This window comes from Crinia signifera, chromosome 7 (genome assembly GCF_055691185.1).
Source record: "Crinia signifera chromosome 7, ASM5569118v1, whole genome shotgun sequence".
Lineage (NCBI taxonomy): Eukaryota > Metazoa > Chordata > Amphibia > Anura > Myobatrachidae > Crinia > Crinia signifera.
Genome location: NC_139223.1, coordinates 43,966,815 through 43,994,502, shown reverse-complemented (window position 1 = coordinate 43,994,502; position 27,688 = coordinate 43,966,815). Strand labels below are relative to the sequence as shown.

Sequence of the window (27,688 nt, the reverse complement as noted above, 5' to 3'; positions counted from 1 at the left end):
CATGGGAAGGCAGTAGACCACAAAAGGGCTTCGTTCTGTGCCATGTTCCAGTCTGTGTCTGCGATAAATTGTCCAAATGCTCCATTTTGCTAATACAGGGGAAATTCAATATGTTGGAAATCCTCAATTCACCAATTCGGCCCAAAAATGATCAGCATCGTCAAGTCATGGATTTAGAACGTGCTGAATTTTACCACATTCGAAGATGGATTGGCAGTTCTGATAGCAGATTGACGTAGGGATTTTGTATGGCCCGCATTAATGACATGGCATGACCAGTACACTCAACAAAGGGCAATAGTCATGACCATACCCACCCATACAAAAAAATGACATCATTGTGTAAGACCCAAAACACAACAAAAAAACAAAAGAACATTTCAAACAGCCAAGCCTTTACTCATCAGTCACATCCTCAATGCACCCTATATTAAATAGTTTAAATAATATATTAATTTAGAAAATAACAGTACAAAGCATTTTGAGGAGTACTCATGAAAGGTACAATTGCAATGATGTCCGTCCGTCCGTTCCCGCAAATTGTTTTTTAAAATTTAGAATTTTAAAATAAAAAATAAATCCTTCCTTAAAATTCAGCTGTCTAAATAAATTCATCTCCCGGAGTTGCTTCATCTCGTTGCACATGAAATAGGAAATAAAAGAAGAATATAGAAAATGTGAATCATTCCATTAAATCTTGATAAAAGGCAGCAAAATATTGTAAATTTTTGGTATTTTTTTGTGAAGGTTTTTTTTTCCCTATTTCATACGTTTAATAGATTTTCAGGTTTAGGGTACCCAAAAAGAACAAAATCCGGCTCATATAATTTGTATAGCTTTTGTCTCCATTCTAAGGGAATTTTGGAAAACCAGTCCTCCTCCCAGCTGCTTGCAGTCCTGTTTCTGTAACTAGGGGGAAACTGGAAGAGTGAATCTAAATTTAATTGTCTTAGAAGCAGAGATGAATCCTCATCGAGTGTCTCCAACTTCCCAACAAAATCATAGTCAATCTGGCATGGATGGCAAAGGCGGTAAACCTGGCGCCAGTGTTCATTGAAAGGCCTTTGTTCTTCCGTCCGGGCATCCAAAAGATACTGTATAAATTGAGAAAATGATGGCTTTGCTCCTGAAGATAGAGCTTCACCTGCAGAAGGTGGAACATTGGTTCGGTTAGAATAGCGGGTTAAGATAGGTATAGCAAAACTTCGGTAGAAGTCCTCATTTTCTAGTTCAAACTTGCTTCGGAAGGCAGAGATGAGACGGACAAAAGGATCACGGACAAAGATGAATTTGGTATATTTTTTTAACTTAATCTTCATCATGTGTCTGGAGAATTTTCCATATCTACGCCAGAACTTATTGAACGTTAGATGACTACTGGTATTGTGGACATCCTCCCTCGGAATCTGTAAAGGATCCTGGTATGGGACTCCCTTTCTGTCCAAGAGACTCTCACTTAAGACGATCATAACTCGTTTCCAATTAGTGCAGGCCACTTTCGGCACATAGCAATAAATGATACCATGGCGATCATCAACTATCAGATGATCTAGCTCCTTGTTGGGAATGTCATCAAACTCCCGATGCCTTGTTGGAAAATAAAAGCTAGAATTGTCACAGAACCTGCGTAGGTTCAATTTTCTTTCCTGCTGAATTATCTCCTGGTCTAGAATGCCTTCCTCCAATTTAGTTCTTGTGGACCAGTCATAGCCCCGTACATTTTCCTCCAAACTACTTGATGCTCGCTGGGATACTTTTCCTGCCTTTGTGCTTTGAAAGTCATTCTTTGTCACACCAAAATTAAGAAAACTATCTAAAAATTGGTCTACATCTGAAACGGCACTGTTCTCCGTGATGGGAAGTGACGTTGGATGCTCCCCATTCGAGTGAGGAGGAAGGGATTTGGAAAAGGTCGTATGAAGGTTAAAATTAGCTACACCAACATTGTCCCAATAAACTATGATAAAAAGGATCATAAAAACAGAGCCGAGGACCACCAGCAAACAGAAGAGACGTGACTTGGTCATTATTCTTCTGATTCTGTCTATTTTCTATTCATAGAAACCTCAAACAAGGGTTCCTGATCTCCATTCGGATTCAGCTACAATAAGCCTGAAAAACAAACAGAAACAGCGTTATAGAAAACTACAACAATATTAATAAAAAGTAAAACCATTAATAATCTGAATTTATTCCATAACTTTATGAATCATATTTATCATAATCCACATTTTAATGGGAAAAGTGAGAAACTTTTTTCACAACGTATTTTTCACATAAATTTTGCAGAAATATCTTTCTCTCTCAGGGTATGGTAGGGCATGAAATACCGCCTGTCGGCACACCATTAGGTCGACATGCGGAAAAAACAGTTAAAGACCCCGTGTCCACCTTTTCACTGTCGACCTAATGTGTGTGTCGACCTAATGACCTGTCCACCTAAAGTCATGTCGACCTTGACCCATGTCGACCTAATGGTGTTGACCCAATGCATGCCGTATCCCTATATTATGGGCGGGTATTCAATCCGGGATATCGACTGTGGGAACGTCCCGACAGTCGGAATCCCGGGCCATTTTTTCGCTCAACTGTAACGCGACAGTCGAAATTCAATGTTCCGGCTGTTAAGTGTCGGAAAGTCGTCATGTATTTGACAATCTGCGGCCGTTTCCGACAAAACAGATCCGACTTGTAGCAGCTGGGATTGAATACGGTGCTAAGGCTACAATAAAAGCCCATCCTGTCAAAAAATCTGGAAGTTGGGGAAGATGAAGAGTAAGTAGGGGTCAATCGCACAAGATAGGTAGTGGCAATTAGTTACATGTAATTTTAACGCCCCTACTGTCTTTCATCAATAGATATTTCCTCCCATCAATGTGAGTGGTGTGCTACCACAGACAAAATATTGGCAATATTTAATGGTGAGGAAAGAAAGAGTTTGTCTGACTGCGGTGCACCTAGAAAAATTAGACGCCTCTAAACTATAACTTTTAATGTAATGATGTTTTAAAAGTACAAAATAATACAACACATAACATACAACACAAACAAGTGAATAAGTGCCTGTTTAAGAAAGCACGTGTGGGGATTCCACATACCTCCCAACAGTCCCGATTTTATCGGGACAGTCCCGAGTGTCAGGGCCTGTCCCGCTGTCCCACCCGCGGGCGGCAGTGTCCCACGGTGTGGGGGGGCTGTTGGGAGTCCCCCCTGTCAGCTGCTAAGCAGCGGGGAATAAACGCTGTGCGCATGCGCACAGCGTTTATTCCCGCAGCCAGGGGGCTGGGGGCATGGCTAGAGGCTCACAGAGCCTCTGGGTCATGCCCCCATAGCGGCAAAATGGGGGCGTGGCCTCACGGAATAGTCACGAGCATAGGCCACGCCCAAATTAGGCCAGGCCCCCCCCTCCCCGAAAATTTCAGCGTCCCGACTGCTGAGATGCAAAAGTTGGGAGGTATGATTCCATGTGCCTATTTGTTTACTCCTTCTATAATACCGTATGTGGAGAGGCACATGGAAACGACCACATGGTTCGTCAGGCCTACAAGCCGTGTGGTCGCTTCCATTTGCCTCTCCATATATTATGTATATCTCATGTCAGCCTTGTAATATCAGTCCTTTTAAGGACTCTAATGTTTTCTCAATTGTTGTACCTACACGATGCAGCGGTAACCAGACTGGCCGTACACACGGCAGTCAGATTCACACACCGCATGTAATCCCGCAGCAGCGCGCTGTATCTGCCGCTAACAGCGGAGAGCGAGTTGGCGAACCGGGGCCATACCGCTTACACTGCCTAGAAGGCAGCAATACTGCATGATCTTATTGTACCACACTATCTACCAGCTTCTCATTAATTTTGCGTTATTAGTCCTTACAGGGACTCTAATGTAATATATTTAAACATAGCCATGTGCTAAAGTGGTGGTCATATTCTGAGAAGAAATTCAGGCCAAAAAAAAAGCGAAAAACCCTATGTCGACCTAATGACCATGTTGATCTAACCCATGTCGACCTTCAGTCATATCCACATTCCTGCATGTCCACCTTCAGTCATGTCAACCTAGTGGTGTCGACCTAAGGCTTGTCGACCAAGTTGCTGTCTGACAAATGATCCATACCCATCTCACCTAAGACATAGTTCAGAGAGGGCAAGCTGATGGAACGCCAAGCGTTGCAGAGCTTAATAGTATAAATAAATGATTATTTATTATTACCAGTTTCTTATATAGCGCACACATATGCCGCATCGCTTTACAGAGAATAGTTGAACATTCACATCAGTCCCCGCCCCAGTGGTGCTTACAATCTATATTCCCTACAAGGAACAAAGAAACCCTTCTTGCTTAGAAAAGGCAAAAAATGGTCTACAGACAGAAATATGTCTTTTTGCGCCCCCAGCTTCATTCTGTGAGGCATCCATTCACCTCCTCCCAGCCTCCGCTGCTGTCTGCATAGTACCGAAGACAGCAGCGGAGGCTGTATGCGGCCCCTGCGATCCGGAGGCATGGGCTCCCCTATTGGTGGAAATAGGTCCTGGGTCGGTTGACACGGTTTACCCATTTACACGACCCCTGACTCTTGGGATGCCCAGTGTCCAACCCTGAACATTGGCGGGGTAGGATACCCGCGGAATAGGACCTGGGTTATTTTATTTTACCCCATTTACACCAAGCCCCGGCCCGAGAGGAAATAACCCCGTCAAGGCCCTGGTGTAAAAGGGGTACTGGAGAAAAATTGCATACAGTTTCCAAGAGGAAAAGTGAGAATTAAAAGTGGCTGGATGATTATTGGATGTTTGTCACTGCTACTTTTCTCAGCTTATATTTGTATTGCTGAGAATGAGAATATGACGCATCTCATCATCCAGTAGAAGGAAAAGTAATGGGCATGTAACCCCTGGCATCAAGCAAGTAATCCCTGGCAAGAGATTGTAGGTAAGTGGCATAATAAGTAATGGGCATTAGGGTGTGCTGTATAATATGTAATGGGCATTACTGTGTGCTGTGTGATAGGTAATGGGCATTGCGGTGTGCTGTATAATATGTAATGGGCATTACTGTGTGCTGTATAATATGTAATGGGCATTGCGGTGTGCTGTATAATATGTAATGGGCATTACAGTGAGCGGCATAATATGTCATTGCCATTAATGTGTGCTGTATAATATGTAATGGGCATTACTGTGTTCATAATATGTAATTGGCACTGCAGTGTAAATGTGTCATTTAGGTTTTTTGTTCAAAATCAGATTGATCGCACCATCAGTGAGGAGCTGACTAGAGGGCAGCGGCCGAAATATCTGACTAAAATATTTTGTGTAACAATAAGTGGTGGTCGTGGGGGCTTCCGATTTTGGCAGTTCCACGCACCACAATTTCTGATGGCATCCCTGGAGCCAGCAGCTGCTACGATGCGGCCTGCACTGTATGTCTATGTATCTTGTCACTGTTAGGGTGCAAGGACGCATTGGGACATGGGACGGATCAATCTTGGCCAGTCCCCTGGTTACCTTAGCATCCTGCCCTTAACCCTTGGACCGGCCGACTGCCTGAATGCCCGGCCGTCAAAGGAGGCACAGGACTGGCCGTTAGGGAGGTGGAGGATGCCCGGCTGTCAGGAGGTGGAGGATGCCCTCTCCCTACACCCTATAACTGCTCACCCCTGCACCTTTTCTCCCTTTACTTTGTACCTTCCACATTCACTCCTAAAATCCTGCAACTGGGTTGGGGGGGGCTTTAATTTTTTTCGATATAGGACCCATAAAGGTATAGTTACTCCCCTGTCCATAAGTTTGCAAACACCAGTGGTGGGTCCAGTGGTGCAGTTGCAGCATAGTCCAAGATTAAAATAGGGGATCCGGTACTTATGTAGTATCTGGGCTCCCGATTTTTTGATTGTATGCCTTAAGTTAAGGCATACAATCAGATGCGATGCGATATCGCATCGCATCGCATCGCATGCGACCATCGGATGCGATGACCCGATTTTTCCATAGGAATCAATGTTAAAATGGACTGAGTCCATTTTAACATGGAATTCAATGGGAAAAAGGGGTCCTTTTCATACCCCTACTATCCAAGTGGGCATGGAGTTGGATATAAACCTGTGGTGAGCGTAGCGAGCCACCGAGCCCGAAGCGTGGCGAGCGAAGCGCGCCCCGCGAGGGGCCGGTATCCTGTGTACGCTCGCCACAGGTTTATATCCAACTCCATGCCCACTTGGATAGTAGTGGTATGAAAAGGACCCCTTTTTCCCATTGAATTCCATGTTAAAATGGACTCAGTCCATTTTAACATTGATTCCTATGAAAAAATCGGGTCATCGCATCGCATCGATGGTCGCATGCGATGCGCCCGATCCGACCCGATTTAGAAATCGGCAGCCCAGATACTACATAAGTACCGGGGATCCTTACCAACTGCAAGTGAGCCCTGGCCAGTGATGTTTGGCAACGTTGGCAGTGGTGGAGTGTGTGCCTCCCCTATTTGAATTTTGGACTGTGCTGCATCCCAACCTCTGGAGCCGCGACTGGTTACAGCCATTTCTTGCATTCATCTCCCGGTACTTTGTGTCTGACTGCAAGCACTCTCTCCTCTACAGGCGGCCAGCACAGGTGGACTGAGATGAGAACACAAGTATTGGCTAAGTTGGGAGGGGGCAAAGAGCAACAGCCAATGAATTCCCAAAGAAAGTGATTTTGGTCCATTAGGGAAGAACCTTTGTCTACATTTACATATACAGTACCAGGATTCATTGTGGAGTCTTATGCCAGCTTCCATGTGCTGTTGTACCGGTTCCCAGGCTATTATATCTAGGTCCTAAATATCTTATGTAACAAACCCGTTTACATACAGTTTTGTCGTCAAAGCATCCATTTGCAGCAAGGATGGGGAACCTTCGGCCCTCCAGCTGTTGTTGAACTACACATCCCAGAATGCCCTGCAACAGTTTTACAATGACCAAATAGCAAAACTGTAGCAGGGCATGCTGGGATGTGTAGTTCAACAACAGCTGCAGGACCGAAGGTACCCCATCCCTGATGTACAGTCTGTGAATCGTTTCACTCTCTCAAATAAAATATGTTTTTTAATGTCTCTTTTTGGGCAGGGCAGGGTTTTTTGAAGTAACAAATAAGACTCAATATTTTGAGAATATAACCATATTCAAGGTTTCATCAGAGGCGGGGCTAGGCATTACGTCCAGGCAACAAGTACCATATATACTCGAGTATAAGCCTACTTTTTCAGACCATTTTGTATGCTGAAAAAGCCCCCTCTCGGCTTATACTCGAGTGAGGGTCCCACTTGAGTCAATGAGTTTTCCCAGTTTTTTGTTGTTAAAATTAGGTGCCTCGGCTTATATTCGGGTCGGCTTATACTTGAGTATATACGGTAAATAAAAACCATTAAAGGGAATTTATGACATGGATTGTGGGAAATCTCTGGTTCTCAGCCACTGATGGCAAAACCATCTACCATCGGTTAACCATCAATACAGATCCCTACTAAGGATCACATGCTGACCGTAGAGTACACTTGCGGCCCAAACTCCTATTCCTTGTCACTACACATACTTAATGAAAGACCCTGCGGTTATTATTTTGCAAAGTTTCCCCACTTTCTATGTGTGAACTTTACTGTAAGTACAGATTCGGATTCTGGATTTTTTTATTCTTGGTGACACCCTGATGTGTCCATCACCGGCTATATTATACGTGTCAGTGTTCTGCAGCCAAGTGCATATTGAATGTATTATCACATTTGGCTAAATTGTTGGCATGTGGCGTCAGGAAAAGAAACGAAAAAACAAAACAAAAAAAAAAACAGTGCTTTAAATCTCACTGCAATAATTACGGGAAATCATTAAAATTGGAAAAAGAATTAGCTGCTCGTTATGCTAATTATCCTATTGCTCCATCATAACACTATGCAGACACATGTCTGATTCTGGGATGGACGGGAATACGTGGAGATCCCAGAGATCTTGCTCCATAGACAACTACTGCACACTGTGTTTGCGAATGGAGATCGTGCAGAGACATGGATTCCCCATCCGATTGAGAACTCTTTCGTGAAACGAGTATTTCTTGATGATTATTATTATTATTATAATTTTATTTATAAGGCGCCACAAGTGTTTCGCAGCGCCGTACAAAGGAACAGTACAGGGAGACAAAACTTGGCATAACATTGAATAAATAACAAAAATACAGTACAAATAAATAGCACCACAGTTCAATACACATTACAGCTTGGATATAAGTAGTGAGGACTCAATCAACATACAACTAGAGGCTTGAGGCCAATGATGGAGAGGAGTATGAAGATGGTCACTGAGTGTTGGAGTAAAGGAGAGCTGTGAGTGACATGTGAAGAGAAGTGGGCTTTGACAACAGGAGGGAAGAGGGCCCTACTCGGAGGAGCTTACAATCTAGTAGGAAGGGGAGACAGACAGATTACAAGAGGTGCAAGCGAGGGGGTGGTGGTTAGATAGCAGGATGTAAACAGGCAAGGGGTCGGAGAACCAGCTGGTTTATGCAGTGGAAGGGTATGCTTTGATGAATAGGTGAGTTTTCAGTGCCCGTTTGAAGCTTTGCAAGGTCGGGGAGAGTCTAATGGAGCGAGGGAGTGCGTTCCACTGAAGGGGTGCAGCACGGGCAAAGTCCTGTACTCTAGCATGGGAAGTAGTGATCAGGGTGGAGGAGAGACGACAGTCGTCAGCTGACCGTAGAGGGCGGGAGGGTGTATGAATGGAGATGAGGTTAGAGATATATGGAGCAATGGAATTAGAGATGGCCCTGTATGTGAGTGTGAGGTGTTTGAAGAGGATTCTGTAGGGGAATGGAAGCCAGTGCAGATTTTGTTGAAGGGGAGTAGCAGAATTAGAGCGGCGGGAGAGGAAGATAAGCCTGGCTGCAGCATTGAGGACAGATTGGAGAGGAGCTAGTTGGGATTGAGCGAGGCCGGTGAGAAGTGCATTACAGTAGTCAAGCCGTGAGATGACCAATGAGTGGATGATCAGCTTAGTTGCACTCTGTGAGAGAAAGGGCCTGATGCGAGCAATGTTGCGTAACTGGAACCGGCAAGAATGGGCCAGGGCTTGGATGTGGGGTGCAAAGGAGAGGGAGGAGTCAAGAGTGACACCCAGGCAGCGGAGTTGGGGAACAGGGGAGATGATGGTGTTGTTAACAGTGATAGAGATATTAGTAGGGGGCATAGCTCTGGGTGGGGGAAAGATAATAAGTTCGGTTTTGTCCATATTCAGCTTCAGAAATCGCTCAGACATCCAGGTGGAGATGGCAGAGAGGCAGTTGGAAACTTGAGAGAAAACAGTGGGGGACAGGAGAGGAGAGGTATATTTGGGTGTCATCTGCATAGAGGTGATATTGGAAGCCAAAGGAGTTAATGAGTGCACCCAGAGAGGAGGTGTACAGAGAGAACAGAATGGGGCCAAGGACGGAACCCTGAGGGACCCCGACAGGAAGGATAGAAGGTGGTGAGGTGGAGCCAGAGGCAGAGACTGAGAAGGAACGGTTGGAGAGGTAAGAGGAAAACCAGTTGAAGACTGTGCCAGAGAGGCCAATGTTTTGGAGTGTGTGGAGGAGGAGAGGGTGATCCACAGTGTCAAAGGCAGCAGATAGGTCCAAAAGGATAAGCAGGGAGAAGTGACCCTTGGATTTGGCTGACAGCAGGTCATTGGTGACTTTCACTAGGGCAGTCTCAGTGGAATGAAGTGGGCGAAAGCCAGATTGAAGGGGATCTAGGATGGAGTGTTCAGACAGGTAGCTGGTGAGACGCCTGTAAACCAGCCGTTCTAGTATTTTAGAGGCAAATGGGAGAAGAGAGATAGGGCGGTAGCTTGTGGGAGATAAAGGGTCCAGGTTAGGTTTTTTAAGAATAGGCGAGACCAGAGCGTGTTTGAAGGGTGAGGGAAAGATGCCAGTAGAAAGAGATAGGTTAAAGAGGTGACCATGGGATGGCACTCACCCGATCCATGCCTGGGGAGCATCGTGAGCGCGTAGACTGACTTTAAGTGCGTACCATCATTAAGGAGTCAAGCAGCAGAGGAGATCAGCTAAGATCAAGAAATCTACTTTAATTAAAAACAGACCAAAGACTGTACACGGGCCGTAGGTTGACCCTTTTAGGTTGAAATGCATTGCGTCGACCACTGAAGGTTGAAACCTGTAATCGATCAACATGGTTACGGTCGACAGGGTCAACTGAAGCATTAGGTGGACAATGGGAAGGTCGACAGTGAAATGGTCGACATTAGTTTAAAAAAAAAATTTTTTGGAGCAGACATGTGCAGCCAGGTGGTATTTCATGGCCGGGATACGCTCGCTAGGTCTACAAGCAACCACAAGGCCAAGGTGTGCAGATAACTTAGGACCATGTTATTGTGAAATAAAAGGGATGTGTTATAATAAACCTATATTAGATAGACATTTAATAGGCCGACCCCCATAAAGGTCATCATGCATAGCAGGCCATTTAACCGGTCGTCAGGAATATAAGGTCGACACAAATAAGTTGTCTTTCCCCCTGTAAGCGAACCCATCTATGGTATTACATTGCTGCCCGTTTGCAAGATGATTGACAACCGACCGGTGCTTTGGGGGCGGACCCAACCATTTTCAAGGAACGCAGGCGGAACCAGGAGTTACAGGGGAGGACCTTTGATGTCAGCGCCGGACCCAAAGATTTAAGGATCATCGCAGCCACCGAGTAAGTATTGACCTTCACAGCCGCTGCATATACACAGGGGTAAATCCAGTGGTGGGGAGAGACTCATGTGATCAGGTCTAAATCAGGCCCTATGGGCTCAGCGATCAGGTCTGAATCATGCCCATAGTGGTAAAAACATTCATACATGTAAAAGCGACTGATTAAAAGTACATGTTTAAAAAAGGGGCAGACTAGATGGGCCAAGTGGTTCTTATCTGCCGTCACATTCTATGTTTTTATGTTACACCATAAATTAGTAAAAGCCAAGAAGTATTTTGGTGGAAAATAAAAAGGGGGGGGGGGGGGGAGTTTGTATGATGGGGATGCTACAGTCTGAAGTGGGACTATCGGAGCCAGCATGTTTTCCAGAGCACATGTAACCTATCACATCCAGAAAAGAATGATTTCAATGGACTGAATGAATGTAAGCAGTGCACATCTTGACACAGACACAGACACACACACACACACACACACTTTCCATGTTGTCTACTGTGAATCTTTTTTCAAACTGCAGCAGGGTTAGCCCACTTCTATTTCTTAAATGATTAATGTATTACTGGAACTACCAGATGCATTTAAAAATTGCCCATTACAGTCCATATGGTTTCTAAACAAAGCACACATTCAGGAAGCGCCATTGAAATGAATGGGCTATTGAATTCACTTGGCATTAAAATGAATAGTCAAAATTGCCTAGCAAGGTTAGCGAGAATTGCACCATGTGTACACTGCAGACAATATGTGGCCCTGCGGCGTCGCAATCGCCCAGTCAAATACATTTTGCATTAGGCCAATGTATTTGGCCTATAACCAAATCGGCCTAGTCAAAATTACCCATGGGCTAAGCCAAAATTGCTTTGCCTGCGTGTCCACCCCTTAACTGACATGAGCAAACATCTACAGCTCTCTTATCAGTTATGGATTATTAGGTCAACAGTATGCAGAATGGTGACGCATGGAAAAGGTGGACATGGTCAAGAGGTCAAAACCAGCAAAAGAATGGTAAAGTATGAACAAGTCGGCTTAAAGAAAAAACTCATGTAGACCTTTTGCTTGTGTCAACCTTTTTCATGTGTCGACCAATAGTGGTCGCACTTTTGACCTTCGACCACATGCACACTACAAGGAATCTTGACCCCTACACCACCGACTGAAGGGTTATTTGATGGTTGGGTATGGAAAACACTTTTTTTTAACAATTTGTTTCCATTGTAAATCTATTGAAGAAGCCACAAATTCACCCCCTCGTGCCGGCTGTTATCGTATCGTAATCTGTATATACACAGCACCGTGCTCTCAGGCGACATTACACAAGAGTGACATCTCTCCATCTCTGTCCTGTGCAGCACAAAGAATTGTAACATTTTACAAAGGGCCTTATTCAGGAGTCAACACTATTGTGCGAAAATCGCTATTTGGCAACTTTGCTGCAGCAAATAAATTGCAATTGCATCGCGGGGAGGGACTCAGCATGTGGGAGTAAGCAGGGGGGGAATATACAGGATAGTGAAAGTACAAAACATTCTTAAAATAGAAGAGAGCAAGTAGCAACGTGTTAACAAATCTAAAACAGACCTGCTGGACCGGACTCTAGTACAAATATGCATGTCAATTTGGAGGGAAAAACTAATCTAAGAGGAAATTTTGCAAAAAGCTAAAATAATCTTGTTTACACAAATCTGGAAGTCCTTACACAGGCCCCGGGTCACACACATGGTTGTATTGGGCAATATGGACATTATTAGCCAGTCAGTCATTTCTTGTTAGATGCTGTGTGCATGCGAACAAAGGTATGGGCCATTAAGTCGACCAAATTAATGTCAACCACTGAATGTCAACAGGCCTTGGGTCGACACAGACAAAGTGTTGACAGTCAAAAGGTCGACATGCCTTTTTTATGGGTTTGTACGACAAAGTCGACACAGACAGCGTATCAGTGCATTGCGCCCCTTCAACCTAGTGACCATATCTTGCATACAACAGCTATTCACAGGAGAGAGAGTGACTGGGGGCATGGCCAGCAGCTCATGGAGAGCTGGGTATGCTTCTAAAGTGACGTAAATGTTAGGTGTGGCATTCTCACATGGCCATGCCCCCAAGTTCCTGAATGTTCGGATGAATGGGGATGTGCAGCCTTTATTTCTATTAATAATAATAAAAATGTTATGTGTATAAAGCTTTTCTAACATAGAACTCAAAGCGCTTCACAGAAACCATAAACACAAAAAAGAGGTTTACGTAAAATCATGTATAGATCGCAAAAGTGAGGCAGCCATTTTGGGTCATCAGTTCCATGGAGTAGTCCCCCTACCCATGAAGGATCCAGGTGAGGCAGCCATTTTATGTGCACCACGTAGGATTACACTGGACACAACAGCTGCAATTTGCAGCTAGTTACTTCGACAATGTCTAATTGGACAGTATTACAGAATGTACAAGCACAGTACAACAGATGCCAAGATGTACTCTGTGCACCATCTCCATGAGTTTACTACAGATGCTGGAAGACCGCTGCAACTCCCTGACAGCCCAATGAACTGCTCTCCGTGCCCTGTGTCACAGATCATTACACATCACCACTAACAACGTTCTCCCAGACTTTGCATTACTAATTACTAAAAATGACAACTGGAATGTCCCTGCAGAGTAAGGGCACAGGGCTAAGTAACATTACACCATGTTTATGACAATCTTTTTCCCTATGTTATTAGTCTGTTGTGTAATGCCCAGGCTTCACATCTCAAAATGCAGTTATAAAAGTCCATAGGAGGCACTCCGCAAACACAGACCTTGCTCAGCCATCTCTGTACCCCCAATTTTCTACATACTCCCACTGCAATCGAATTCCTTTGTATTTATCGTCCGAAAGATAGGTTCATTATCTCCCATATCTGTCATTCTGTCCTCTAACAGGATCGCCCAGCTCTGGGAGGAACTTTCCCGGGGACATCTCTGGGAAATTTAACTTGGGAGGCAATTCGCCTTAAAGTATCAAAATGTTCCATTAGTGTCCCAGTTAAGGAGAATTCTTAGAATGTTTGCTCTAGGTGGTATCTTATACCGGAACATCTCCATCAAATGTACCCTGCCACCTAATGTATGCTGTCGACACTGTGGGATCATTTTTCAACACTCTGGGCCTTATTCTAGTTCACGCTTTCTGACAAAATCCTTCTTAGATGGACAAAACCATGCGCACTGCAGGGGGGCAGATATCAAATGTGCAGAGGGAATTAGATTTGCGTGAGTTATTTTGTTTCTGTGCAGGGTAAATACTGGCTGCTTTATTTTCACACTGCAATATAGATCTCACTTTGAAGTAAAACCCCACCCAAATCTAATTCTCTCTGCACAAGTAACATCTGCTGAATACTTGACAAGAGATAGACCGCAATACTGCAAGCACGGAGAATACCAATCATGTTGGGTCACACTGGAATGGAAGGGATTGAACGCGCACTCCGCATGCAAATGACACGCTGTAACATTATACGGTCTCCTTTGAAGAATCGCACCTTTTTATAATTGCGTTGTTAATGTTTTCTATGACAAAATATCAAGATGTGATTTTGAATGTGCGATTTTTTTTTCGACAGGTCAAAATGTGCACATTTTTCTGCAATTCGCATGTTACTACATGCGCGATTTTTGGAAAACGTTCGATTTTGACATTTTTTGGGCCTGAAGATCACACATTAGCAAAATCGACATTTTACTACATTTGGCCCCAGACTTATTATCATGTTGAACAGTCCTATTATCATGTAAATTGCCCAGTCTAAAAAAAAAAAAAGTTGCATCTAGCATGCAGGACAGTGGGGTTTTTGCTACACGCTGTTCCACAATAGATTTTTTTTTTTTTGCATGTTAATTTTTATTTAGAATTAGATCACAAATGAAAGGTCACAACAATGGGAACATTTTCTTTTCGTTTTTGAAAAGCTCAATCTTATACAATCTCATCCATCACATAAGAGAAAGTACTGTAATCACGTAGAAAACAAAAAGGTGACATAATAAATAGCATTACATTTGAATAGAATTCCCAATAAACATTTTAACAATGAACTTGAAACAGAAAATATATCTCAGCAATGTACTGTGAAGAAAACAGAAGGGGGGGGGGGGGGGGGGGGAGAGAAGATAGGGGGAAGGTGGATAGGATCGGATGTGCATAGGGGGAGGGGCCCTAAACTGCACACCCTGGACATATGAGGTGCTACCTGCTGAGACTTGTAGTGCAGCAAGCAGGAGGAGGAGTTTGCAGGTGCACACTAAATATATATGCTAGACCTTTTAATATCTTGCTATATTGCATTTGAGGTTATTAGCATAGTAATGGCCATTAGTATCGGCTTGTCCACCGCGTCCAGGTTACCTCATTAGGACAAGTCCCTAACACTACTCTGGGACAGGTCCAGGGCACAGGGCCCCCCAGGCCAGCCCAGCAGAACTACCCCATGGCATCACATTAGTGTAAAATTAAAGTGATAGTAAAAGGGATAGGGGAAATTATATGTGATAGGACTTACCAAGGTAAGAAGTAATAATAAATGTGAAGGGTGCTACATATATATTAAACAAACTAAAGGGGTGATTGAAAGTATACGATATGATGCCATGGAGCAGCCCAGCAACAGCAGCCCAAAGAGCCCTGAGCCCCAAACACGGTCCCACAGACTAACACTCAGCATATATGTATAGTAGGACTTACCCTCATAGTGCCAAGCTGAGGTGTGCAGTCTTGAATGTTGGGACTCCAACCTAATTAAAATCAATTTGGGACAGGTGGGTGGGGTGCAAGTTTAGGAGGAAGGCGTCTCTAGTTCCTTCCAGTGTGTATGAATACACAATATATAGTACATAGGGGGAGGGGCCCTAAACTGCACACCCTGGACATATGAGGTGCTACCTGCTGAGACTTGTAGTGCAGCAAGCAGGAGGAGGAGTTTGCAGGTGCACACTAAATATATATGCTAGACCTTTTAATATCTTGCTATATTGCATTTGAGGTTATTAGCATAGTAATGGCCATTAGTATCGGCTTGTCCACCGCGTCCAGGTTACCTCATTAGGACAAGTCCCTAACACTACTCTGGGACAGGTCCAGGGCACAGGGCCCCCCAGGCCAGCCCAGCAGAACTACCCCATGGCATCACATTAGTGTAAAATTAAAGTGATAGTAAAAGGGATAGGGGAAATTATATGTGATAGGACTTACCAAGGTAAGAAGTAATAATAAATGTGAATGCTATATATGTAGCACCCTTCACATTTATTATTACTTCTTACCTTGGTAAGTCCTATCACATATAATTTCCCCTATCCCTTTTACTATCACTTTAATTTTACACTAATGTGATGCCATGGGGTAGTTCTGCTGGGCTGGCCTGGGGGGCCCTGTGCCCTGGACCTGTCCCAGAGTAGTGTTAGGGACTTGTCCTAATGAGGTAACCTGGACGCGGTGGACAAGCCGATACTAATGGCCATTACTATGCTAATAACCTCAAATGCAATATAGCAAGATATTAAAAGGTCTAGCATATATATTTAGTGTGCACCTGCAAACTCCTCCTCCTGCTTGCTGCACTACAAGTCTCAGCAGGTAGCACCTCATATGTCCAGGGTGTGCAGTTTAGGGCCCCTCCCCCTATGTACTATATATTGTGTATTCATACACACTGGAAGGAACTAGAGACGCCTTCCTCCTAAACTTGCACCCCACCCACCTGTCCCAAATTGATTTTAATTAGGTTGGAGTCCCAACATTCAAGACTGCACACCTCAGCTTGGCACTATGAGGGTAAGTCCTACTATACATATATGCTGAGTGTTAGTCTGTGGGACCGTGTTTGGGGCTCAGGGCTCTTTGGGCTGCTGTTGCTGGGCTGCTCCATGGCATCATATCGTATACTTTCAATCACCCCTTTAGTTTGTTTAATATATATGTAGCACCCTTCACATTTATTATTACTTCTTACCTTGGTAAGTCCTATCACATATAATTTCCCCTATCCCTTTTACTATCACTTTAATTTTACACTAATGTGATGCCATGGGGTAGTTCTGCTGGGCTGGCCTGGGGGGCCCTGTGCCCTGGACCTGTCCCAGAGTAGTGTTAGGGACTTGTCCTAATGAGGTAACCTGGACGCGGTGGACAAGCCGATACTAATGGCCATTACTATGCTAATAACCTCAAATGCAATATAGCAAGATATTAAAAGGTCTAGCATATATATTTAGTGTGCACCTGCAAACTCCTCCTCCTGCTTGCTAGGATCGGATGTGGGAACCAAGAGGAACTTCCAGCGGGGATTGCACTGTTTTCTATGTGTGTGCTTGGGCTCAGGACGGAGGCTGAGGCTTGTTAGCAATACTTTTGTATTTGACTGTTTCACAGAATTCTAGCCACGGGAACCAAATCATGGAGTATGTTTGGAATTTGTCAGGGGAGAAACAATAGGTTATTTTTATCAATTTTATGTATTTTCCGGTCCAACCATTGAAGTGGAAAATAGGTTTCAATTGCTTACGTCCACTATTAATACGGGTAGACGGGTGATTTACCAGCACCTGATAGTCTGGCACCTCTTAACCCAGACCATTTTAATCAGGTGCCAGGAGGCAGAGGCGTAACTAGAACTCGATGGGCCCCATAGCAACATTTTGAAAGGGCCCCCCTCCCATCTTTTGTCACTACAATGCCCTTTATGGACAGGAGAGAGAAGAGAGTGAGAAAGAAAGAGGGTGTCGGGAAGAGAAAGAGAGGAGCCAGTTAGAGAGGGAGAGAGAAAGAGAGAGAGAGCGGAAAGTGTTAGGGAGAGAGGGAGGACCGAGCATGAAAGACACTACTTGATAACAGCACAGGACGGGGGTGGAGGCATTAATGCATAGACGGAGGAACAGGAGGGCAGGATGGGGCATAGACCAACAGACAAAAGAATGGGGGGGGGGGCATAGACATACAGAAGGTAGTGGGCATAAATAGGAGGCATATAGATGGACAGATGTGAGGGGCACAAATTGACAGTAGGAGCATAGATAGACGGATGGACAGGCAAGGGCATAGATGGATGGAGTGGGTTTATATGGACAGAAAGAGGCGGGATGCAATGGGGGCATAGATAGAAGGGTAGGGCATAGATGGGAGGGGCAAACATGGACATATGGGGAGGGGCAAAGACAGACAGAAGGACATAGATGCCCCCCGCACTTTGACCCCTTTTACAATATACACATTATGCCAAATACAAACAGCACCTCCCTCCACCTTCCCCCTATTAAATGATTGTTAATCGAATTACATTTGTTGTAACGCACATTTGTTGCTGGCAGTCCAGGCTGGTGCAGGCTGAGCCAGACACGATCGTAGGAGCCGGTGAGGGTCTGAGGCAGTGACCTCTTCTCCAGCCATGGTTCCCGATCACCGGCCAGAGGAGGAGCATTGATGAGGCACCTGGGGAGGAGGAGTCCGATACAATGCTGCCGCTGCTGCACCGCTAGAGCGGCAGCTACTGCCAGTACGCAGCAGCAGAAAATAGAGATGGTAAGCACTGCCCGGCCCGCGCAAACAACCCACCTCAGCCACCTCCCTCCTTTCGCTTCCTCCCGTCAGATAACTACTGGAACTGAACCCTGGGCTCCTTCTGCCTCTCTCTGGGTAACGGCACGACCCGGTCCCTGCCGGGACCCAAACTGCCGGGACCCCAGTTATAAAATGAAGAAAATAAATATTTTTTTAGAGGGTGCAGGGGGATTGCCTTGGGGCCCCTTAAACGGCCGGGCCCCATAGCAGCTGCATCCCCTGCACCCACTATAGTTACGCCACTGCGAGGAGGTTAGGATTCGGTGGGAGTTACGGTGCCCATACACTTATGCGATCGCAATGTGATGTCCCATAGCATCCGATGGCATCTTATGGTGCATAAAGTGCCCTCTTCCAGCACCTGCTGTCGCATGAGGGAGGGAGGCGGAGTAGCGTAGCGCTGTAAAGGAGCGCTGACGGGCGGCGGGGGTAGCTGTGGCGGCAGAATTTGAAAAAAAAAAAGTTTAAATCACTGGGCGGCTCTCTCATTGGCTCTCTCATAGGGCCACATAGTGTTCGAAACTTTTTTCTTTTTAAATTCTGCCACTGACCCCTGCCGCTGACAGCGCTCCTTTATTGCGCTATGCTACACTGACGGATGCCGCCAGCACTCCCTCCTGCCCTCTTTCCCCGAACCTGACACCTGCCGTAAGTGCTCCCTCCGCTCACCGACTGACGACTGCATTTGAGTTCCTGCAATTCGATAGATATTCTGTGCAGCACATACTATTTATTAACGTTACATTCGACTAGCGTGCCCGCGCATCGCGTCACATCGGACATAAAATGTGCATACAATCATTCGATTTATCGAACAGATGTGGTCGAAATCGAATGATTGTATGCAATCTCTCATAAGTGCATAGGTTACATTAGGTTTAGAATGGGAGAATTTAGACAGGGTAGCGAGAGGGTTAGTGTGGGGGGCTGCTGGAAATAAGGACGCCGGATTATCGGTGGTGTACATGTACAACTACAATACATATACTATTAACCCTGTAAATTTGACCTCTACATGCTATTCTCAGAAACTGTTCCTATTTACTATGTGTACAGAATCTCTCATCATGTCGTAATTTTTTAGGTTTCTGTAATTAAATGGCAGAAAAACACCCAACACACTACATAAATGTACGTTCTATGCAACAACTGTAAACACTGCGGGATGTGCACTTCATTCATATCAGCTGCCAGCTGAAGCACAATAACTGCCTGAATTATGGTTTTGCCTCGTGTTAATCAGCCCTTACATGATAAAGACAAGGCAAATAGAGATTACACAGAAATTAGCCGAGATAAGCACAGATCCCGTGCAAACATCAGATCCCGTGCAAACATCTTTAAAATCAATATATAAAAGGCATTTTTTCTTCTTTTATTTTGTGGCTAGAGTGTGTAAAACAAAAGAGAAATGCATTTCAAGGTGGAAGTGAACTTTAAAATGTTTGCAATGTTGTGCAAGAAGATGTACTAGGCAGAAAGTCAGAGTAGTTACCGGGGCGTATTTCCGGCAATGTTCCTCTCAACACAAAAACTGACAAAATAATTATTTTTTTTAAACTGCTATTTGAGTAAACCTCTTTTCCACGACCTAAAAAATCCAAGGTTTTTGCACATGAATGCGGATTTTTTTCAGTACAAGCCGCATTGACCCGGGACATAAGCAGGGTATTTATCGAAAAAATTATTTTCTAAACAACCACATATGTGTGGTGGCCATACTGTGTTAACTCGCTGCGGTCCTGTAATAATTTTAATTGTCTGACAAGGTCCCGGGGCAAAATAGTTTGAGAATCCCAGTAGTAGACGTTTGATCCACTTCAGGTGTGTACATACAGGGTTCAATATCGCTGAGTCACCATATCGCCAGTGTGTTTTTTGTGTTGTGGGAAATAAATCGCTAGGAGGGCAGTCCCGCAGCCAGCCCTTAATGGTCGCTGGTTGCAGGAGCATCCTCCTGCGATTATGGCTAAAAATTGCTGGTCGCATGTGCACAATGCACCGTACACCAGTGATTTCTAGTCAAAATGAGAGTCAGAATAACAAAAAGAGGTGACGGCTGTGCGCTTAGTTATACCCCGCGTGTGTGAATTGATTATACTTTGACCATTGAAGCTGCAGTGGCAATGTGGGTACTCATCCACACGAAAAAAGTAACCAAAGAATAAAAATAGACACTGCGCTGGAATAGCAAAAAAACGATTAATAATAGAGTTCAAAGATAAAATATCGTGATACAAAACATGTACATATAGACTGTCAAAAAGATACTCCACCACAGAGTCTCCGTATTGGTACAGACAAAATTAATAAAATTAGTATTATCACTGAATATCGTGACTGGGATCCCAGGAAATGAAACTAATTATGATAAGTTTCTACTAACAGCAGAGGCAGTCCATGCAATAGCTCCAATATTAGGCAAGCAGAGATGTTAGTGTTCATGCTAGCACCCGCCATCTTTGAAAACCCATGCAGTTCCTCTTGTGGGGTGTCGCTGTCTGCTGTAGTGCTTCTAGCACAGTGTGGTCTGTATATCAGCACTGATATGCAAAGCAGACCTGTGCTAGAAACACCACAGCAGACAGCGACACCCCAGGCAGGGAAGAGGAACTGCACGAGTTTTCAAAGATGGCAGGTGCTTGGAGATACGGTCATTAGGTCTACACCAACTAGGTCAACAAGCATTGGGTCGACACCACTAGGTCAACAGGCAGCAAGGTCGACATGGGCTAGGTCAACAGTCAAAAGGTCGACATGGGGTTTTTCACTCTTCTTTGAGCCAACATGTGCCGACAGGCAGTATTTCATGCCCTACCATCCACTAGGGTGTGGTAGTAGACTAAAATAGTGTGCCCAAAGCATGGCGAGTGATGCGGTGCACTTCAAACTGTGTCCATGTCGACTCTGTCGACATTCAGGTAAAAAAAACAGTGTCAACCTAATGCGTGTGTCGACCTAGTTGGTGTAGACCTATCAACCCATACCCGGGTGCTAGAATGAACACTAGATATAAGCTATTAATAGCAAGATAGACCCATTGGGCTATAATAATTGTAGCCTTAAGGTCCATACACACTGAGCAACTTTGAGCTGACAGTCGCTCAAAACAGCAGGTTTGAGCTGCTTTCAGCTGAAAGCCGCCCAGTGTGTATGGCCCGGCGATGAGCGGTGAGCGCTGCTGCAACATCGCCAGGAAAGCCGCTCATCTGTTGGTAATACCAGCAGATGAGCAGCTTTCAGGACGGCTTTGCATAGCACTCCGCTATGTAACACTGTTTTCCCCCCTCCGTATGCACTGAGCGGCTTTCCCCGCAGCAATGATAGCGATCATCGCTGTCCATACACACTGGGCTCAATCGCCTTTAAGCAGATGTAAAACATCTAGATGTATATTATAGTTACCATAGGAGTGCCTACAATTATCATAGCCTAATGTGCTTGATTGATCCCAATCACGATATTAAGTGTCTGTACCAATACGGAGACTCTGTTGTGGAGTATCTTTTTGGCAGTCTATATGTAGATGTTTTGTATCATATTTTATCTTTGAACTCTATTATTAAACCTTTAATTGCTATTCCAGCGCAGTGTCTATTTTTATTCTTTATTAGAGACAGAGGGCCAGATGCACTAAGCTTCAAAAGTGATAAAATGGAGAGTGATAAACAGCCAGCCAATCAGCTCCTACCTGCCATGTCACAGTCTGTGTTTAAATAATGTCAGGTAGGAGCTGATTTTCACAAATCGCTGAAAACTATACACAGAGCAATATACTACTGAGAGATATTAAGACAGTAAGCTCCGTACACACAGAGGAATATATTGTTCAGTGTCTTGAAGAGACTTTCTGATGGGGGAAACAGCTGATCACAGGAATATGCTCCTCCATAGACTACAGATCACCACAAAAGAATCAGCAAAAGCTCCTAAATGTTTCAAGGACATTGACTGACATTGCTACATTGACCTTTGTAAACCAAATTATAATATTTGTATGAAGCTCACCTTATCACCTGTTTACTAAAGATGTGTGTGACATGAGGGGGTTCCAGTGTACCAGGGACAATGACAGATGCCCCACAACCATAAAATGCAGAGGATTTTGCAAAATAAGAGGATATTGCGACAGAAAACAGCTGACTGATATCCCTATTCCGAGTCCCAGAGTGCCTGCCTCCCCCCCACGATGTCATGTGACGTCATCCACCTGCTCCCCGGTACACTGCGTCCTGTCTGCATTTGCATGGGAACACCCAGTAATTTCATATTTTTGCCTTCAGAGAGAGTAAATTGCTGCAGCTGAACCACCTCGATCTGTAAATTTCACGTGTTACCGCTCGTCTAGCAGCACAGACTAACGCCAACCCTATACTTGGTGCAAAAGATCAGCAAAACAGATGTCACCGTCGCTGGACTTAAGTGGCCTAAACACGCAGCGAGACGGGGAGATGAGGTTTCTGAGCGATGCTAGATCGCTCAGCACACAGCAATGCACAGCAATGTGCTGCTGAGCGATTAACTTGATTTATCCAGCATGCTGGATATTAATCGATATGACATCGCTTAGAAAATCCCCGGGGATCGCTACATGTGTAGGCCCCGTACGGAGGAGATTAAACTGAATAATCATTCATTTTTCAAACACGGTCAAATTGCCACTGCAATCACGTATATACGCTTGTAACAACAGCAGAACTCGCAGCCCCATTGTGGCCAGATCTTACCCTGGATCTGCAGATTTTGTACTCGGGGCCTACAATTAAAGTCTGCAAATCCGACCAAACCATGCGACACACAACCATACTTTCTCACGGGGGTTAGAACATCACTTACTGGATCCCGGCTCAATTTTTCACCAGGTAAAAAAAAACGGCAAAGAATCGCCTATCTTTCAATCACAGGCGTTTTTGGACAAAAACAGTTGCAATCTGCCAAAACCACGTGAATTTGTGCCAAATTCCCCGATCCACGTGGTTTTTGCCGATGGTGCATTTTTTTGCCCAGAAAACTGCAGCAATTGAATAGGGCAAGTCAAATTAGCCCTAAAAACAGTCGAAAATTGCAGAGTTTTTTTGCCTGGTGGAAACTTGGGCCGGCATTGGATACTTCCCTCTTAGCTGAATGGACTAAAGTTTTACTAAATTCGGAAAAAAAAATTTTTAGTTTTTTTTTTATCGCATTTCCAAATGCACCAAAGCCCCTCTGCCGTGGCTCTGTCACAGAGGGTCACGTCAGCTTTTGGCCTTCTCTTCGTGGAGCTGTCCCAGAATGCCTAGCAGCTGGCACTGTCACCCTGCACATGCGAAGTGGGACTCCAGGGTCGCAGACCCAGAAGTCCATCTCTTATGAGAAGAACTGTCCTTTGCGTTAATAATCGCATATGTTAGTGCATTTGGAATTATTAAGAATGCAAGGCCTGGCAATGTGTGGCGGGATGTAGCGGCGGACTTTGGTGCATCCCGCTCTATGTGTCCACATGCGAGTGGGTACACGCTATATGATTTGTGATAACGATATAATTAAGTCTGTACCCACTACATTGTTAACAAAGCGTGTTCCCACGGGTCATTAACAATAACCCCTATTGACTAATCATGCACTCAAATCTGATGATATAGTCAGTGACTACATGTGTGGCAGGGGTCCCGATGACGTCACTGAATGATGTTGCGATAACGATATCAGTGATGCCACATATCATATACCTTAAGTCTTCATTTACTACCAGGTAATGGTTAGGACAGTATTCTGTACATGACAGCCTAATCCCTCTAAGGTAGAGGTAAATGAGCCTTATTAAAATGCCATCAAAACAAAGATTCCAGTTTTATAGTACTACAATACCGGTTCTGCTTGGTCAATGTCTGAGAGTGGGCGCATCTGTGTTTACAAGTGAGGGTTAAACAAAACTCCACATTGTCTATTTGTAAACGCCTTACATATCAGCAGGCAAAGCATATACAAAAAAAAATATATATATATATATATATATATAATCTCTGCTGCAGCTTAATGGCTGCTAAGTTATCTGTTGATCAGGGCAATAACTTGTGATGAGGAACAGACTTTCATAAAAATATGGCAGTGTGTGTGACCAGATCCAGCCCTTTCACATGAGTACATTTAAACTTGACAAATGTACACAAAAATGGGGTTGGTTCATTATGTCGACAATAAAAAGGTAGAAAGTGCCTAGGTCGACATGGAAAAATGGTCAACATGAAAGTGGTGACACATAAAAATGTAGACATGAGGGTTTAAAAAAGAAAAAAAACCTTTCTGGGGTGTCAGTTTATAATTTGTAGCACATGGACCCCCAATTATTGTATGGAAGTGGTTCCCAAACTGTGTGCCTGGACACCCTAGGATGCCGCAAGGGAACGGCCATGAAGTGCTGGGTAGGTGGTATAGGAACAAATCAAATTATTTATGGTCAAAGTGATAGGTAACCCCGATGCTAGCTGCTGCCAGTCATATAAAATATGGACAATCAGTGGCACAACTGTGTGCCACCACATACTTGACCCTAAGGAAGACAGGTAGGCACAATACACTTATTTGAATTTTTTTTTTTTTTTACTTTTTAGCATAGGGATGCCAAAAAAAATTGTGCCCCATGTTCCCATGACTACAGCAAAGTAAAAAAAAAAAAATCAAAACAAAAATCGATAAAAATGTGTAAAACCATATTTTGGAACATCGAGTTTTTTACCATTTCTACAAATAGTAGTCAGTATATTTTATTGTTGTCCAGATACCATCAAAAATACCCCCGGCTGATGTGCCAAACCGGATCTCTATGCAGATTTCCCCTTCTCAATGGATTAGTTCCCATGGCAGGTCCCCCATCCCTTGTTTCCCATTAGTATCACAGAGAACATAGAGGGGAATTGCTGTCAGTGTGGCAGTAGTAGTACTGTACTCCTTCAGTAACCCATCCCAACTGAGGATGCCGAACTGGTGCATCCTCAGTAACCAGTACCTACTACAATATCGATTATTTGGCCACAATGATCACATATAAGAGGCTGCTTCTGGGTTCCAGCTGTTCTATTTAACCCTTTAAGTGCTGGCCGGGCCGTCTGTTTTGCCATGCAGGCGCCTATGCAGGTCTATGCACCAGCAAAACAGACGGATGCCGAGGCCCCGCTATTCGCGATGATACGGCAGGCAGCGGTGATGTACGGTACCTTAGTAGCAGTAGGTGATGTTCCTTCCTATCGCGACATAAGCTCCATGCTGACTTACTGCTGCTCCGCTCCGACATGAGGCCGGAGGATGAAGCCACACAGCCAACTCTGCCCTAACAGAAACCCCATCCTCTCTGAGGCTGAGCAGAGCCGGAGAGGAGACCGCAGCACCGCCCCGGTCAGGGACCGGAGGGGCGGAGCTAGCCACATCATGTTTCATCATGCCGAGGCAAGTGGTCGCCATCTTTCTTGTGGTCAGTGTGGGTCTGCTGCAGTAAAGCAGTAACTACAGTGAGTATTAAGCTTTCTTCGGAAACTGTTACATGCTGTGATGGCAAAACGTTATGTGCTCTTCATGAGAGGTTGTGTTACCATTTTGCAGTTCTTGTCACTTGACTCTTGCAATTTTGCAAATTTGTTTATCTTAAAGACATGTCACCATGAAGTTATTTATTTTAAAATTTTATAATTATTATTATTTTAAATAGGGTTTCTTTCTACAATAAAGTCTCTATCCAACATATCCCGGTGAGGTGCCGAATACTATGCTAATATTTGCAGTTCAGCAATTTATTATTGCTGTTGCATCTGCATAAAAACTCTGGTAAACTCTTACAGTGCACGGGTGAACCTACCTGTACAATGGCAGTCGCAGTTGCATTTGGGATGTCTGGCATTCAGTGGCGTAACTAAAGGGCCGCAGCCCCCGCGGTCGCGGGGAGGCGCCGGGGGTCTGCGGGCGCTGTTGTTTCTTCGCCAGCTCCCCACTGCTTGTGGGTGCAGCGGGGAGCTGGCAGGGGGGTCCGTGCTGCGCGGGGGTACCTGTGGTCAGGGACTCCGGAGAGCCTGGAGGTCCCTGCGGCGCTGATTATGAGTTGCCGGGGTCCCTGCAGCGAAGTGGAAATACTGCGCTACCGCCGTGCGGCGGCGCGGGAAGCACTTCTAACTTTGAAAACATTGGCTGCGGCCGCACACTGATTGGCTGAGATTCAGCCAATCAGCATGCGCCCAGTGTTTTCAGAGTCAGAAGTGCTTCCCGCGCCGCCGCACGGCGGTAGCGCAGTATTTCCACTTCGCTGCAGGGACCCCGGTAACTCATAATCAGCGCCGCAGGGGCCTCCAGGCTCTCCCGAGTCCCTGACCACAGGTACCCCCGCACCGCACGGACCCCCCTGCCAGCTCCCCGGGGGGCGGGTCTTGTCTTTTAACGGGGGGGGGGCGACGATATTGTCCCAGCAAAATTTTATGTTACGCCACTGATGGCATTAGAGATGAAGACTGCAGATTTTGGCAGATGCCAATAGGTAAGAAATCGCAACTGCGCATACATAGCATTTACCTCTGAATCAGGGTCACAGGCACTTTGCTTACGTTTTGCACAGCAGGTTTTGTTTTGCTGACAGCTCTTATACACATAGAAGGTTGTTCTAATCTGTTCGCTCCCCCGCACAGGATGAGATGTTTGGTGTCCGCACATGCGCATCTATGTGCATGTGTAGACACCTAGGGTGAAATGTAATAGGATGAGAGATTCAGAAAGTCAGAGATTTTGGGAGAAATCTCCAGGTTTTTTTAAAGCGGCAATCATTTACACTGCAAAACCAGTTTGATTTTGCAGTGTAAATGATTGCCGCTTTAAAAAAACTGCAGATTTCTTCCAAAATCTCTGACTTTCTGAATATCTCATCCTATTAAATCTCACCCCTAGTGCGAGCAGGGATGGCAAACTGCCTGTTCGTTGTCTCGTTCACACCTACCAGTGCAAGCGTGGGGTGGCGACAATGGGCTGCACCCATGGGAACGCCCAGTGGGCAGGCATCTGATGTCAGCTGCCTACCCGCTTCCATAGAGGTGTCTTAAGGTGTGTACACACGGAAGATGCTGCTGTGAGATGTGAGTCCCGATGCGATCAGACCGTATCGGGACTCGTATCTCACGGCATGCCAGAGGGGCACAATTTACACTATATAGTGCAGATCTGCACTATATAGTCTTGCCTGCCCTCTCTATCTGGCTGCTGATTTGCGCCCACACGGGAGCACGCATTGGGCTCGGAAGCCCTAAAAAAGCGTGCGATTTGCATGCGATGTGGCTTCCGATGTTCCCTATATCGGGAACATTGGAAGCCAAATCTAACCATGTGTACACACTATTAGGTCTGCGAGCGCTGTAGAAAT

The 27,688-nt window shown here is 44.9% G+C and overlaps 1 protein-coding gene across 1 annotated transcript; it reads right to left on the bottom strand.

Moving 5' to 3' along the window:
• Window positions 1-374: 374 nt before the first annotated feature.
• On the bottom strand, window positions 375-25,710 carry CHST12 (carbohydrate sulfotransferase 12). Its single transcript, XM_083152956.1, has 2 exons — window positions 25,512-25,710; window positions 375-2,112 (listed from the first exon to the last, which is right to left on the bottom strand). Exon 2 carries the CDS (start codon window positions 2,025-2,027, stop codon window positions 765-767), a length of 1,263 nt encoding a protein of 420 aa, XP_083009082.1. The 5' UTR covers window positions 2,028-2,112; window positions 25,512-25,710; the 3' UTR covers window positions 375-764.
• Between the last annotated feature and the right edge of the window lie 1,978 nt (window positions 25,711-27,688).